This window comes from Rhinolophus sinicus, linkage group LG06 (assembly GCF_036562045.2).
Source record: "Rhinolophus sinicus isolate RSC01 linkage group LG06, ASM3656204v1, whole genome shotgun sequence".
Lineage (NCBI taxonomy): Eukaryota > Metazoa > Chordata > Mammalia > Chiroptera > Rhinolophidae > Rhinolophus > Rhinolophus sinicus.
This window is the reverse complement of record NC_133756.1, coordinates 103,261,745-103,278,323: the sequence shown is the minus strand read 5'-3', so window position 1 is coordinate 103,278,323 and position 16,579 is coordinate 103,261,745. Positions and strand designations below refer to the sequence as shown.

The window sequence follows — 16,579 nt, the reverse complement described above, 5'->3', positions numbered from 1 at the left end:
TGTGGCCTTCTGCCTCTCTAGCATCTGTTTATTATGGTTGGTGCTGGCTGTACAGAATCACATGGGGAGCCATTTAAGAAACAAATTGCCAGGCCCCTCCCCATACCTGCTGAATCAGAATCTCCAGGGATAAGGTCTTTCATCTCAACTGCTCAGTCAATCTACAAGGAAGGAGAATAGAGAAGAATAATCATATCTAATTTGTGGGGAAAACCTGCTAGGTCCTTTACTAGTTATACATGAATAAGCAGTAACTTTAATAAAACAAATATTCTGTCCTCTCTGTATATTTATTTAACACACCAAGTATTATCCTATAATGATTATAGTTTTACATATTAAATGGCTATGCTCATTTTCAGACTTGGCTTTTTTTACCCACACTTTAAAAATCATATTAAAAATTTATAAAATAAAATTTATAAATGCACATATAAAATGTTATATACATTTTTTAAATTAAGGTATAGTTTCCATTGAGCAAAATCACCCTCTTTAGTGTACATTTCTGTTTTAATAAATACATACAGCAGTGTAACCAACACTAATCAAAATATAGAACACTTCCATTAGCTCCTAAAATGTCCCTGTTGTACCCTTTAGAGTGAGCTACTTCCCTGTACTTAACCCCAGTGATGTTTTCTATCTCTATAGCTGTGCCTTTTCTGAAATGTCATATAAATGGAATCACACAGATTCACAGCATTATGAATCTGACTTGTTTCATTTAGCATTTGAATTGCATCCATCTTGTTGTGTATAGCAGTAGTTTTATTCCGATTGATTGCTGAGTAGTATTCCCTTGTAAGATATATTGCAGTTTGTTTATCCATTCCCCTGTTGAGGGTCATTTCCAATTTTTGGTTATTACAAATAAAATCATTATGAATATTGTGTACTTGTTTTTGTGTGAACATAAGTTTTCACTTTCCTAGAAAAAATACCTAGGAGTTGGCTAGGCCATGTGGTAAGTGTATGTCTAACTTGATAAGGAACTCCCAAACTATTTTCCACAGAGGCAGTACCATTTTGCATTCCCACCAGAAATGTATGAGAATGCCACTTGTTCCACATCAGCACTTGGTATTTTGTTTTATTTTTATTTTATTTTTTTCTTTGCTATTTTATTAAGTATGTAGTGGCATCCCATTGTTTTTTACTTGCATTTTCCTAATGGCTAATGATATTGAGCATCTTTTCATATGTTTATTTCCCTCTGCCATCTGTAAATCTTCTTTGGTGAAGTGTCCAAATTTTATGCCCATTTTTAAAAATTGGGTTGTTTACTTATTGTTGAGTTTGAGGGCTTTTTACATTCTGGATTCAAATCCTTTACCAGATATGAGACCTGTAAATATTTGCTCCTAGTCTGTGATATCTTTTCATTCTTAACATTATCTATCAAAGAGCAGAAATTCTTAATTTTGATGAAATCCAATTTATGACTTTTTTCTTTATGGATCTTGCTTTCGGTGTTATATCTAAGAAATCATTGCCCAGCTCAAGGTCACAAAGGTTTTCTTCCAGAAATGTTATAGTTTTATGTTTTTAATTTTCATATATATTTCAAGGTTTATTTTCTGCCATTAGATGTCCAGTTGCTCCATCACCATTCATTGAAAAGACAACTCTTTCTACCACTGTGTAAAAATCATATTGATCATATATATATTGGTCTGTTTCTGGGTTCTTTAGTGTGTTACACTGATCTATATGTCTGTCCTTTCTTGAATGCCACACTGTCTTGATTACTTTAATGTGACAGCAAGTTTTAAAACCAGGTGGTGATTGTTTTAGCTATTCTAGATTTTTGCCTTTCCATATAAATTTTAGAAAGTTTGTTGATTTCTATTTTTAAAATCCTGCTGGAATTTTGACTGGAATTGCATTGGATCTGTGCACTGGTTTGGGAAGAACTGATATCTTATGATGGAACCTTCCAACCCATAAACATGGCATATCTATTTATTTAGATCTTCTTTGATTGTTATCAGTATTTTGTAGTTTTCTGCATACAGATCTTGCATATACTTTGTTAGATTATATCACCTAAGTATATCATGGATTTTGGTGATAGTATAAATGGTATTGTTTTTATTTCAATTTCTAATTGTTCATTGTGAATATACAGAAATACAGTTATTTTTGTATAATTGGCCTTGTATCCTGCAACTTTGCTAAACTAATTGTAGTAGCTTTTTTGTAGATTTTGGGGGGGGATTGTTGCCTACATAGACAATCATGTTTTCTGTGAATAGAGATAGTCTTATTTATTTATTTTCAATCTGTATGCTTTTTATTTCTTTTCTTGCCTTATTGCACTAGCTAGAATGTCTACTATGATGTTGAATATGAATCCTTGCCTTATTATTAATCTTTGGAGAAAAGCATTCAGCTATTCATCATTGAATGTAAGTTAGCGGTAGGTTTTTTGCAGATCCTATTACCAAGTTGAGGAAGTTTCCTTCTATTCTTAGTTTGCTGAGAGCTTCTATCATGAACAGATGTTAAATTCACCTATTGAGATGATAATTTTTTTTTCAGTCTATTGATGATTTTCTTTAGTATATTGGTAAATTACATTGATTGATTTTCAAGTGGTGAACCAATTTTCATTCCTAGGATAAACTTCACTTTGTCATAAGGCAGTATCCTTTTTATACACTTCTGGATTCAATCTGATGGTGTTTTGTTAAGGATTTTTGCATTTATGTTCGTGAAAAATATTTGTAGCAGCTTTCTTGTCTTGTAAAGTATTTGCCTGGTTTTGGCATCAGGGTCATGCTGGTCTCATAAAATGAGTTGGAAATGTTCCCTCCTCTTCTATTTTCTGGAAGTTTGTTTAGAATTGGCATTATTTCTCCTCTAAATGTTTGGTAAAAATTTCCAATGAAGAGCTCTGAACCTGGAGTTTATTTGATAGAAGGTCATAATATAATTTCAATTTCTTTAATAGATAATCTGAATGGTGATTATCTATTATTTGTCAGTTTTCACCTTAAATAATTTGTCCAGACCATCTAAGTCATAGAATTCATGAACAAACAGTTGTTCATAATATTCCTTTATCATTTTTAATGTCTATGAAGTATTAGTGATGTCCTTTCTTTCATTCCTGATATTTATAATCTGTGTCTTTCTTCTTCTTCTTCTTTTCTCTTGGACAGTTTGTCTAGAGGTTTGTATTAGTTATCTATTTCTACATAACAAACCACTCCAAAACTTAGTGGCCTAAAACAATGAACACTTATTATCTCACAATCTCTCTGGGTCAGGAATCTGGGAGTAGTTTAGCTAGTTGGTTCTGATTCAGCATCTTTCATGAGGCTGCAATAAGATGTCAGCTGGAGCTGCAATCATCAGGCTTGACTGGGGCTGGAGGATCCACTTTCAAGGTCACTGATGGGGCTGTTGACTGGAGCCCTCAGTTATGTAGGTATGGCATGGTAGCTGGCTTCCCCCAGAGTGAGTATCTTAAAAGGAGAGAGCAAAAGAGAGGGTGTAAGACGGAAGCCAGTGTCTTTAAAACCTACTCTCAGAAGTAGAATGGCATCACTTCTGCCATGTGCTATTGGTCTCAGAGACCAACTCTCTTGCAATGTGACTACCAGGAGGCAGGGATCATTGGGGGCCATCGTGGAGGCTGGCTACCACAAGTTTACCAATTTTATTGATCTGTTCAGAGAACCAGCTTTTGGTTTCTTTGATTTACTTCTACCATATGTCTATTCTCGATTTTATTGATTTCTCCTCTTATCTTTACTATTTCCTTTTCTTCGGCAGGTAGATAAATCTTACCGAGAAGATGTGTATGATCTCTTTCCTGGGACATTCCAAACCATCGAACTGTTTGCAGATCACCCAGGGACATGGCTGTTACACTGTCATGTATCTGATCACATCCATGCTGGCATGGAGACAACCTACACCGTCCTTCGGAACATAGGTACACTGTTGTCTGTCAGTGATGCAGGTGGTAGTACGAGACTTCCTGCAGACCCTGAAAACAGGGTCTGCATACATCCCTCGAAGGAGCGCAGAGTCAAGCAAGAGAGACAGACATGTACATAGTAGCCATAATAAAATGTGATACATGCCAAAATAGAGTGCAGAGTACAGGGTTTGGTGACAGCAGCTGGAAGCAATGGCTAACACGTTGGAGAAATGAGCCAAGGTTCCACAGAGGGTCTAATGCTTCAGATGGATCTTAATGGATGAGTAGAAGCTTGAAAGGTGACTGGGGGAGGAACAGTATGCATCCTGGTGTGAAGAGTCACACAGTGAGAATCCAAGAAAGACTTACTGATACTGACAGGATAAAGTCCTTATTGATGAAACGAAATAACTCTTGAGATAACTCATATCATTAAAAAAATCTACTTCTATTTATAAAACAACCAACTTGCCTTCTTTGTCTAGACAACAGGATTCCTTACTCCACCAAGTCTCCTTCTGAAGAAGAATCCCACCCGGACACAGTGCCCTCCAACGGTAAGGACCCCCTCCACGAACCCTGCATGTGAATGGTCAGGGTTCACTCCCCAGGGAAAGGCAGAAGACTGACACCTCACTTTTCTTTTTCACAGAAGAACCCGGCAAGGAGCCACTCTATTTCTTTGGCAAGAATCTGGGTCCTCGAGGAGCCAAAGCCGCCTTGGTCATCCTTATAATCATTGGACTCCTCCTCCTGATGACCACAGTGATTCTCTCCCTCCGACTGCACTCGGCAAGGAAGCAGGTGGCATATCGGGAAGTCCAGTCCTGCGCGCTCCCCACGGATGCCCTGTGAACTGGCTGGTCTTCAGCAGGGAAACTGGACAAGGCATTGTTTTTCAGGGAAGGTTGACACTGTACCCTGGATCAGGCTCTGATCCTCTGGGACACAATCAAAGCAATTTGCTTTTATTTATTTATTTTTAAATGGGCTGCGAACAATCCTCAGGTATAAAATACAGAAAGCGGAGGATGGGCGTGACTGACAGAACAGTCTCAGTCTGTTCTTGGAATGAATTCGCTGAAACGGTGAGACTTTCTGAGAGTTAGCCTTATTTTCCATCTTTCATAATTCTTCGATTAGACAGCGCCTCCTTAGCTGACCATCAAAGTTTCTAGATGGACAACTTCCGGAAAGAGTTATATTGCCTCTGACATCTAACCGGAATGGCACTGATTTTATGTGAGATGTTTTAGTTGTTCCAGGGAAAATAACTTTCTAGAGGAGTTAATGGAAATGTCTACGTCAGTATCTGCTGGTAGAATCTGACCAAATGAATTTTTTTGAGGCTTTAGCCAGCTCTTCTGGCCTTTTTGACTTTCATATAAATAGCCTGCACATTGTTTGTCACAAAAGGCAAAGTTATAAGCATTTTTAAAATATTGCTGCTGTTTTTATGCAAACTTGTAGAGATATTAGAATGTTTACAACTCACTTCGTGTTATATGCTTTTACAATATATTTCTGTGGCAAGGTGTGTATTTTCAAGAATCAATTAGAGAATTTTGATTTGTATTTCACAATGTGGAGGGCTGGCATCTGTGAAATAGTAGGCTGGGTTCTCCCACTGTGAGTCAGACTCCCTGAGAGTTTGGTAGAAGCTTCTGTGACAGAGGGCAGTTTTGCAAGAAGGGAGTCTGGACTTGAGCCTTCAGTATGATTTTTCATTTCACCTCGGACATCTTTCCAAATCTCCATCTTCTAGTAGATAAAAACAGTCTCATCAAGTGAGAAACACCAGGAAGAATTCATCAATGCAGCCAACTGGTTGGGAGGAGACAGGAATCACAAAATCCTCGATTCCATGCCTTTTAAAAGACATAAACTTCTTTTAAAAAAAGAAAGAAAAGTAAAGGTTAGAAAAAGAGAGTCTGGTGGCAACTTTTTAAACCATTAAGTCAGCTTTGAAAATACGTATTAGAGTTTTCAAGGCTCAAATGCAAAAATGAAATACTGAACCACTAAACTCAACCCACTATGAGGCAATCCCTACTCTCTGTAGGCATGCCTAAATGTTAGGTGTTAAATTGATAAAAGCAATATTGTTTATTACTAGGCTCAGAAACTGACCTTAGTTCAGGGCCAGATGTCCTGTGATGCCAATGCCTGTGCCAGATGAGCAATATTAGTACATCTGCCTTAGCTGTGGACCCCTTGGATGTCCAGATGAACCAGTAGAACCTAATAAACACTCTGGTGGAGGGACCTTTCATACTTTCTCATCTTTATCTTAGTGAGGGGAAACAGATAATTTGATAGAAGCGATAGTCTTACATAAAACAGGATGCAAATGCTAATAGTTCTGTTCATAGTTTGCCTGAATGTCCTATCAAGCAGGGTCCCCAAAGGATTTTGAATTCCAGCCTGCTAACCACTGATAATGTGATTTTATAGTAGGTGCTCTACAGTTTTCATATATGTGTAGGCTGTATACTTTCATAACAATAATGATGAGAAATGCCTTATTTATAACTCACTTAGAGAGCAAATGATTTAGTTGTAAGATTTCTTCCTTTTCTGTTAATTTTTTTTTAATGAATGCGAATCCACAGAGTAGTTTGATTACACCATTTCTCTTTATAATAAAGTTTCACATGAGATGGCTTTCGCATTTTTTTTTCCACTAAAAATTACCTGTTACTAAACCTGGGTGGGGGGACGGTAAAGGAGAATTATCTTTTAGATATTTAGCAATTATCCTTGTTATACTTTCATTTCTAATGGAAATGACACAAAATAACAATTTATCTCCACAAATAATATGACTCCCCCCAAACATTGTTTCCTCAAACATACCAACCACAATTCTTCACTCTCTCTCACTCACTGCTTTGAAAAAAATCAACCACATTACGCAATCTTTTCCTCCTATCACAGTGAAGGAAGTGTCCCTGCTCCTAGCAACAGCAGTCAGTCTCTCACTCAGCCCTGGACCTCATCCTTTCTTGCTTTCTCAAAGACTTCATTCCCCCAGTAATCAGTTTTCCCTTATGCATGAAATCATCATCAACGCCCACCATTGAAAAATAGAAAGCAAACAAAGAACTATGGTCCTTAACTCTAAGAGTATAATAACCCCCTCCAACTCAGTTCCTCTGTTCCTTTTATAGCTGAACTTAAAGCACTGTCCACACTTGCTGCCTGTATCCTCACCCCATGCATTCCTCCACCCATTCCAATGGCTTCCAATCCAGTGTGCCCTGCCCCCCATCCCCATCTGCTGTTGTCAAAATCAGTAACATCATGCCATTTCCACTGGCTTCTTCCCCATATTTATCTTACTCAACCTCTCAGCAACAATTGAGATCTCCTTCTTTCTAAAACTCTGTAGTTTCTTGGTTCTGCCACATGGCTCCCTGCCATCCTTCCTTTTTCAATTGCTATTTCTTCTCAGTCTCTTTTGCTAGTTCCTTCTCCTCCTTCTGACTTAAATGTTAGCATGCCTCAGGGCCTGACACTGGGCCCTATTCTCTCTTTTGTTCTCTGGGGTAGGCTGAATAGTCTCCCCAAAGATTCCGTGCCCTAATCTCTTAACATGTGAATGTTATTTTATATGGCAAAAAGGACTTTACAGGTATGATTAAGTTAAAGATCGTGAGAGGGGGAGTTGATACTGGATTACCCAGATTGGCCAAACGTGTAATCACAAGCGTCCTTCTAAAAGACAGGCAGAGGGAGATTTGACTACAGAGGAAGGCAATGTGACAGCTGAAGCAAGAAGGCATGCTGCGGGCTTTGGCGATGGAGGAAGGAGCCACAAGCCAAGGAATGCTGCTTTAAAGGCTGAAAAAGGCAAGAGAACAGATTCTCCCCCGTATCTTATGAAGGGATCTTGGCCCAGGTGACATCTCGATTTTATTCCAGTAAAAGTGATTTCTGACTACCAGAACTCTTAGAGAATAAATGTGTGCCACTAAATTTGTGGTAATTTGTTACCGTCCTCTCCACAGGTTATTTCATCCGTCTTCATGTATCTGAAAACCATTTTTATGCTTATAAATTCAAAATGTGTTTCTTCTTAGGGTGCAGACCACAAGTCCTGCTCAAGCAGGCTCACTGCAGCAGTCCCCTAACCAGCCTCTCCACTGTCACTCTTGCCCCAACCACTCCACACAGTTGCAGCAGTGTCATTCCAAATATCTGATCCCATCACTTCCCTGGTGAATACCCTTTGATGTCTTTCCATTTCACTTTTAATAATATTCAAACTCCTTACCCTGGTCTATAAGGCCCGATCTGATTTGGTCCATGCCCACCTCTGCAACTTCATCTCTGCCTCTGCTCCAGCTTTTCTTGGTTCCTGTGCCCTGCTAGTTCTTTCTTGCCTCAGGGCCTTTGCACATTCTGCTTTCTATGCCTGGAATGCTGTCCCTGTCTTGCACCCTCATACCCTTTTCTACATTTCCTAGTTCAGCTGTGAGCTCCCCAGATGGCCTTCTCTAAAGTGGGTTCCTCCCCATTATTGCCTATCGCCATTGTTTTCCTGTGTAGCACTTACCATGGGATATAACCATTTTACCAGTCTGTTGGTTTCATTCCTCTTTCAGTGGAATGTAGGCTCCATGGAAGCAAGGACTCCTGACCTGCTTTGCTTACTGCTGCATCCTCAGCACAGACCATCGTACAGATACATAATAACTGCTCAGCAAATATTACTTGAATGAATGAATGAATGGAACAGTGTAGTGGGCTCAATTATTTTGACTTTGACTATTTTGGTCGCAAAAGGTCTCATTTTCAAAGATCAAGGGTGTCAAACAAACAAAACAGAGTTCTGGGACAGTAGCTGTGAGGCCCACAACGGCTTCGGCCTCCTTCTAACAAATGACCCTGGGCAAGGGGTGGGGGCAGGGAGGACTTGGGAGGAAGATGTGTTACTTAATCCCTAACTACACCTTACAATGATTTAAAAAAAGCAATGTCATCACAAACAAGGAGTCTAAGAAACTGTAACAGCCAAGAGGAGCTAAGGGGACACGACACCTAAACATAATGTGGTATCCTGGATGGGATCCTAGAACAGAGAAAGGAAAGTTAGGTAACACTTAAGGAAATTGGAATAAAGTAGGCTTCAATTAATATTAATGTATCGATATTGGTTCATTAATTGTAACAAAGATACCATACCAATGTAAGATGTTAATACGGGAAACTGGGTGCAGGAGTGGGATCACACGGGAACGCTCTACACCATCTGCTCAATTTTTCTGTACATCTAAAACTGTTCTAAAAATTAGTCTATTAAAAAAAAAAAAAAAGCAATGTTACATACACTCTTGTGTGACCCCTTAAACTCCTGAGGTTGGCAATGACAGCTATCAAGTGCCAAGTGCCCATGATGTGGCAGGCACTGTTACATGTATTATCACATATAATCCTCAGAATAACCCAAGGTAGGCAACATCATCCCTATTTGGCAAATGAGGAAATTGAGGCTTAGATGTTTCCAGTGACACATCCCTTGGCCACACAGCAAGTAAGTGGCAAATCCAGGAGTTGGACCTGCTTTCTCTTTTCCTCCCAAAGGACCTTGGCCCATGTCAGATTGTTTGAGCTGATTTTTTGCAGTAGGAAAAATGGCTCCCTTACCTATCACTCTCTTCTGTGCCATTCGTCTCGGTCCTCATATACAGGGCACCAGTTTGGGCTCTCATTATTTCTCACATGCAAAATTTCAACAGCCTCTTACCTGGCCTCTCTACCTCCACTCTGCATTCCAATCCATGCTACATGTGACCGGCAGATTAAGTTTTTTAAAGCACAACCCTATTTATATTGCTCCCCTCCAAACACTCCCTAATGCTTGCTGAAAAAAAGTCCAGACTACCTTCTCTGGCCCCACCCTTTTCATCTTTGACACCCTCACCTTCATCTTCTCTTTTTCCGTGTCTCTACTTGCCATTCCCTAACAAGTTCTCTTTCTTGTCTCTATTGCAAATTCAACAAATGTGGATTGACTTCCTGTTAAATGTAAAACACTCTCCCAGGGCTGAGAGCAATTTACAAAACTTCAGATTCTGTCCAGCTCTTCAGAGGAATTTGATATGTAATGAGAAAGCAGAGATGCAATCAACCATCACACAAGGCAAAATGAGCTAAATGCTAGACCAGAAGACGAAAGTGCTAGGGAGGCAGTGATTTGTCACAACTGAGGGATCCTGGGAGGCTTCTAGAGAAGGAGACACTTGAGCCTGTTGGATGTGTAGCTTTTGACAAGGAGAGAAAGCGCATGGTATCCATGCTTTCACTCACTTCTAGAAAGCTCCTGTTCCAGTTCTACCTGCCACAGACTGACCCTTCTAGGCCCCACTCTTTGATACACCACCCCACCTAGGCACACCTCACCTTCTACAAAATCACTCACCCTTTCCAACTTGTATTATAGTTAACTGTGTACATGCCTTGTTTCTCTTACCAAGCCCTGAGGTCTTTGAGGAAATGGAATGTGTCCACTTCGTTGTTGCTTCCCCATCCATCAAGCCCAGAATGGCCCATCGCTGGCCTCTAATATTTACCTTGAGTGTACAGATAGTGAGTGTAAGTTAGCCTACTTGCTTTTAAACAATTTTCAAGGTGAAACATTTTCAAGTTCCTTCAGACACTTAATAAATATTTATTAAAAGACTACTATGTGCCAGGCATTTGTGCTAAGTGTTAGAGATAAGAGTGGTATACATGGGCATGGACCTGCCTTCATGAAGCTTACCATATAAAGGGGGTGAAAAACATTAAATAAAACATAAATAAAACAACAGTTAAACAAACACATGTTGAGTTACAGTTGTGATTATCATTAAGAAGGAAAAATAGTGGCCCGGAGGTAGGGAAAGGCGAGGGTTCCCCTCAGGCGGCCCTGTCTTCGACCTGGGGGTGGGAGGCGAAGCCCTGAAGCCAGGAGGGAAGACACTGACTCCCACGCGCCTTCATTTTGCATCCGAAGACAGTAGCGGTCAGAACTAAGCATTCAGAAACCAAGTCATAGATCCACCTGCACGTAAAGAAAAATCCAAAGTCAAAGAACCGGTCAGCAGAGTTGAGAAGGCCAACCAATCAGCCCAGCAGGAGCTGAAGCAAAGACAAAGAGCACAGATCTATGCCCTCAACAGAGTCATGACTAAACTGGAGCAGCAGCAGTTTGATGAGCTCTGTACACAACTGCAGCCTCCTGGTGAGTGAGCCGCCCAGTGTGCAAAAGAGCTGGGACCCTGGAGTCTGTGAGCTACCAGTTTTAAACTGAGATGGCCCATTTGGAGCCTTACCGAACTAGACAAGAAGACATTTGTGTTATTTCTAAAACAGGATAAATCTGAATTTCTTATATGTAACTTCTGCTTCACTCGTTCTCCCATCTGAACTGGTTCAATGCTTGCTGAAGAGACTTGTTTTATTCTTTTAAGACAATGGATTTTTGGGTGTTTTTTTTTTTACCTTTTTTTATTATTTGAGAAAAATCAGTGTTTCTTGTGAAACCGCAACTCTTCTCCAAAACTACAAATAAAATACTAATAAAATGTGAATAAAAAGAAGAAACATAGAGGGCAACAATAACAGATAAAAGTTATATTCGTAACACAGTGACCTCATCTAATTTAGCGTACTCAAAGAAGGCTTTACTGGGGAAGTCACATCCATATGGGATCAGGAAGTTCAATAAGAGTTGTCCAGGCAAAGATGCTACTGCGGGAGTGTTTTGGGCAGAGGAAGCCCTAGAGGAGGCAAGGAGCCTGACAACCATGAAGAACTGGATGGGAAGTAGTGAAACTAGTGAGGCAAGCAGTGGCCATGCTAAAAAATATGGATTTTATCCTAAATGCAATGTATACTTTAAGAAACATGATCAGATTGGAGCTTTTATTTTTTTTTTTATTAGTTGCAGGTGCACAAAATAATGTAACAGTTAATTCTTTTTTAATTTTTTTCTTTTTAGATTGGAGCTTTTAAAAAGTGTGGGATAGACTGGCTTGCATGCCGAGGGGATACATTCCTGTATGTGGTTAGGAGAGAGGCTGGTGGCCTGAATTGGGGTGTTGGAAGTGCAGGTAGAGAAAAACTGTCAGGTTTTCTATATTTAGGAGAGAGAAGCAAGAGAATTTGGAAGTTGGTTATGGCAGCTGGCAGACATGGAAGTGTTATGGACGGTGCCCCAGGTTTCGGGCTTGAGCTGGGCGGATGGTGATGCATTTAGCAAGATACAGAGGGCTGGAGTTCAGAGTTAGAGGAAGATGAGGATTACAGTTCGGGCCATTATGAGTTTGAAGTCCTGTGAGCCATCCAAGTGGAGAGTTGTGTAGGCCGTTGGATGAGTGCTCAGAGGACAGGCCAGGATGGAGATGTATTAGGTTGGTGCAAAAGTAATTGTGGTGTTTGCGATTATTTTTAACCTTTTAAACCGCAATTACTTTTGCATCAATTTAATACATGTGAGAGTTAAGGGCATATGGAAGAGGTTCGTGTGCAGGGACCTGCCCATGTACAAAGAGCAGAGAATACAGCCCATCCCGGCCCCAAGGAGTTCTCACGTTTGAAGGTCCTGTCTGCTCCAAATGTTGCTGATGAGAGCATCTCCTGCTTATTTTCTCAGTACCCACTCCCTGTAAATAGTTCAGAGGTAGCTCTTCCCCACGGGCACCCCTCTATTGGCCCCAGACCAAGGTTCCACTGGAAAAGCAGGAGAAGAAAAACGGACGGAGCAGGGATAATTGAGGCCTGAGACCTAGTCATACTAAGGGCTCACCTGCTGACCCCGCCGCTCCCTGTCTCGAAGAGCTCCTGGAAGGCTTCTTCCACACAAGCTCGGTCCACACCGCTCGATTGGCTTTTATGGCACCTGTCGCTGTTCCAAGCGTTCGAAGCTCCTTTTAACCTGACTATACCATGTAGAAATGTTGGGGGTGGGGCATAAAAGGGGGCCATCCTGTTCACTGGGTAAGGGGGTCGCGATCAGAAATGATTTCAAAATCCCGGGTGCCAGGAAGTGGGAGAATGAGGACGGGAAAAGCGCGAGAATTTTCAGAGGTACCTCTCTTTGGGACGATCCCTTTGCTGAGATCGATGCCAGGGTCGCGGGATGCTGCCGCGCCACCCCGCCCCGCGTCACCGCAGTTGCCGGAAACTCCACGCCCTTCGGTCCTCGGTCTCCCTCCTGGTTCCGGAAGAGCGCAGCGGAGCGAGCTAATAGCGCGCGCTGGCCGGGAGGCAGCTTCAGCCACCGGGGCGCACTGCAGGGGCCAGGCGAGAAGGAAGTGCTTTGTTCCCTAGTTGGTTCTTGCACCTCGGGAGCGCCAGAGCGGCGCGGAGTCCGGGTGGCGCGCGCAGCCGGAGGGACCTGCGCTGGCCGAGCGCGCGGGGGCGGGTCTGCGACAGGCCAGGGGCATAAGAGCGAGCGCGAGAGCTCGTGCGCCCATTTGAGGCAGCTGCGGCATCGCTGGCCGCCGGGCGCACCGAGACACAAAGGCTGGTTGGATGTGGCTGCAACTGGGCAGCCGGCAAAGGGAAAGCGAAAGACACGGGCCCGGCGGGTAACCGGGTGACGGCGCCGCGCAGCCCTTCAGACTCGGGCGGGACCCGGGCCTCTCCTCGAGGGCTTTCCAGGCCGAGCCCGGCGCGCCGCAGCCATGGCCATCGCACACCTGGCCACCGAGTACGTGTTCTCGGACTACTTGCTGAAGGAGCCGTCGGAGCCCAAGTTCAAGGGGCTGCGGCTGGAGCTGGCCGTGGACAAGATGGTCACGTGCATCGCCGTGGGGCTGCCCATGCTGCTTATCTCGCTGGCCTTCGCGCAGGAAATCTCGATCGGTAAGGCCCGGGCCGGGAAGGGCGGGGTGGCCTGAACCCGCGTTATCAGTGGTGCCCGGGTCTGATGAGATGTGATTTTACTTTGGGCCCCTGGCAGTGCTCATTGCTGCGATGGGCATAAACTTTGGGAAGGAAGGTGGCCCCAGTTTTATGGCCTGAAGCATCCTTTGTCTATGTGCTTCATTTGTATCCCCGTGGACTCTGCTCGCATCCCTACTCCTCAGTTCTGTTCCCTGCACCCCGCTGCTCGCACTGTGGCTTAGTGTTAAGGTTCCACTGTATGTCCGTCACCCTTGACACCAGATTTGCCCGGAACAATTGTCTCGCCTCATTTCCCCTATACACATGTGTGTGGTCACCTACAATTGTGTACCAGGGAAGATCCTGAGTGGCTAAATGGAGGATGTGAAGACAAGTGCTCCAAGAAAAGTGTGTTCTCCCTTCATAGTCTTCTTTTAATTGATATTTACTGAAAATTTAGCTTTGCAGGGTTGTGAGTGACAGGCAATGCCCGTTCTTGGCAGGTAATAGAGGGATACTGACATCCTCCACCTGCATGTTGTTATGAATGTGAGATGAATGAGCCCTCCTCATGTAAATTCTCTTTTAATAACTGTGATAACAGTCTGTGAGATTCGAAAGTCTGGTGGTTTGGGCAGGATCATGTGGCCAAAAAGGCACCGTCTTCCTCTTCAGCTGTTCTGACTTTCAGTACAGGAGACAGTGTTTGTGAGTCAACAGGAAGGTAGCATATGACAGCTCGAGTCAGTTCTGTGGGGGCAAAGAGGGCCAGGCTGGTGGGGCTGGACCTTGGGGAAATTTTATGTGAGAGATTGGGGTGGCTGCGGGCTTTGGAACTTGGGTGGAGTTGGATAAGCAGAGGTGAGACCTTTGCCAAGATTTTGAGATGGCAGAAAATGTTACATATACCTGGAAGGGAAGAGGCAGTGACTGTCCTAGCTGAGACAGAAGGATTACAGGGTTCCTGGAATGTGTGAGTCACTTGGGCCACTTAGAACAGGAGAACACAGACTTAATGGCTTAAAGTGTGAAGTTCTTATGTGAGCAAAGGATGGACCAGTTGAAAACAGCACTTAATAAATAGCCTGATGGTAGCATGTGGGGTCTGTAAAGGTGAGTGGAGTTAGGGAAGCTGGATATTATACGATGGGGCATCAGTTGAGGTCTTTGTACATGGATGGGGGCCAAGAGTGGAAGGGAAAGGATTGAAAGGGGTGATTCTGAGTGATCAAGGAGCAGTAAGCAGCACTTGGGTACCTCGTTTTAATAGGCCATGAAGGGCAGAGACTGGTCTGAGTTTTGGAAAGGCTGCAGGCATGGGTGAGTGGAGAATGGTAGTGTTGATGGAAATAGCAAAGTTGAAGGAAGGGTTGGTTAGAAAAGGGTTACAATGAGTTTGATTTTTTTTTTTAAATCTATGTCACAAAGTTGTTCAACTTGGCAGGAAGTTGCCAACTTACGTGTGGAAAAATGTGTTCAGTTTTCCTTGTCTCTGGGCTGGGATAGCCATGGGGTTCCCGTCTGCTTTCCAGATGGCCGAGTGTTAAGGCTTCTGGTAGAAAGGAAAACCACCAAGCAGTGTGGGTCCTGGAGATAATCTCTCCCTTCAGCAAATGTTCCTTGAGTACCAGCTGTGGGCTGGACCCAGTGCTAGGCGCTGAGGACCCAGGTGTAAATGAGGCACGGTCCCTGTCATGGAGGAGCAACAGTCTTGGGCACCTGATGCCACGAGGGAAGAGTTGGTTATCCTCCATGGTCAAACTTCACTCCTTGCCCACATATTAGAGGGACTCCCGAAGCACCTACATCAGTAATGCTCTAGATAACACCCAAATGGATGGGTTGTTTGAGAGGCATTTGGTTGGTGTTGGGAGTGGATTAACCCAGCAAAGGTCTGACCTGACACTGTGTGCACAGTACTGCTACTCATTGAGTGGGACATGAAAGGACTTGGAGGCATGGTCCTCTCCCCACCCTACGGGAGCTAGAACAGACATGCTGAGAGGTAATAGTATTCAGTTGTGTGTGATTCAGTGATAAGATGGTGCAGAGCTCTGAGCACCTAGCAGGTGAAGGTTGGCCAGCACTTGGCTGAAGCACTGTTGAGCAGAGTCCATGGGGAGGACAGATGTGTGGGATGAAGCCAGCAGGACCAGGGGAGACCTAACAGGTTGAATACATGTTAGATAAAAGCAAAAGAAAGGGTCTAGAGAGGAGAGGAGCGGTACATAATACCTGGAGTGGGACAGTGGGGTCAAGTCACGCAGCACTTAATTTTGTACAAATTCAGCTTTTGTGCAAATGTGCAAAAACAAAAACAAACAAAGCAATAAAGAAGAACAGCAACAACAAAGAGAGAGAGGAGTAATATACGTGTAGCAGGCACTTTTGCCCACCACTTTGATGAATGAACACTAGCCCCAAAAGGAGTGTGAGATGGGCCTGCAAACTTCAAACATGGCTTCATCCTCCCTTTCATAAAAAGTGCTTCCTGCCTCTCTGGTACCTGGGATCGTTCTTCATTGTCATATTTGCACATTGCATTATAATCTGTCTGTGTGGCTGCCTCATCTACAAGATGCTTCATCTTCTATTGGTCCCTAGAAGCTGGCCAGTGGGGGAGTGTTGAAGGTTAGGGAGAGAGAATATCCTCATATGATAAAACATTGGATATTGTATTAAAGGCTTCTCCTTCGTCTTGGGCCCATTTTCTCACTAGTTCGGCTCACTGGGCTCCTCTCAGAAAAGAGGGACAGAACCTGCCCAGGC

The 16,579-nt window shown here is 43.0% G+C and overlaps 2 protein-coding genes and 1 pseudogene across 2 annotated transcripts in view; all 3 read left to right on the top strand.

The window, feature by feature from the left end:
• The window catches only part of HEPHL1 (hephaestin like 1), a 58,907-nt gene extending 51,836 nt beyond the window's left edge, over positions 1–7,071 (top strand). Inside the window, exons 18-20 of the mRNA XM_019737563.2 lie at positions 3,784–3,946; positions 4,420–4,491; positions 4,587–7,071. Coding sequence (XP_019593122.2) covers positions 3,784–3,946; positions 4,420–4,491; positions 4,587–4,789 — 438 coding nt within the window. The 3' untranslated portion in view covers positions 4,790–7,071. The remainder of the gene's footprint in view (positions 1–3,783; positions 3,947–4,419; positions 4,492–4,586) is intronic.
• A 2,231-nt stretch (positions 7,072–9,302) lies between these two features.
• Positions 9,303–11,348, top strand: LOC109450312 (small vasohibin-binding protein; annotated as a pseudogene).
• Positions 11,349–13,128: 1,780 nt separating this feature from the next.
• PANX1 (pannexin 1) overlaps positions 13,129–16,579 on the top strand; it is a 45,256-nt gene continuing 41,805 nt past the window's right edge. Inside the window, exon 1 of the mRNA XM_019737564.2 lies at positions 13,129–13,789. Coding sequence (XP_019593123.2) covers positions 13,609–13,789 — 181 coding nt within the window. The 5' untranslated portion in view covers positions 13,129–13,608. The remainder of the gene's footprint in view (positions 13,790–16,579) is intronic.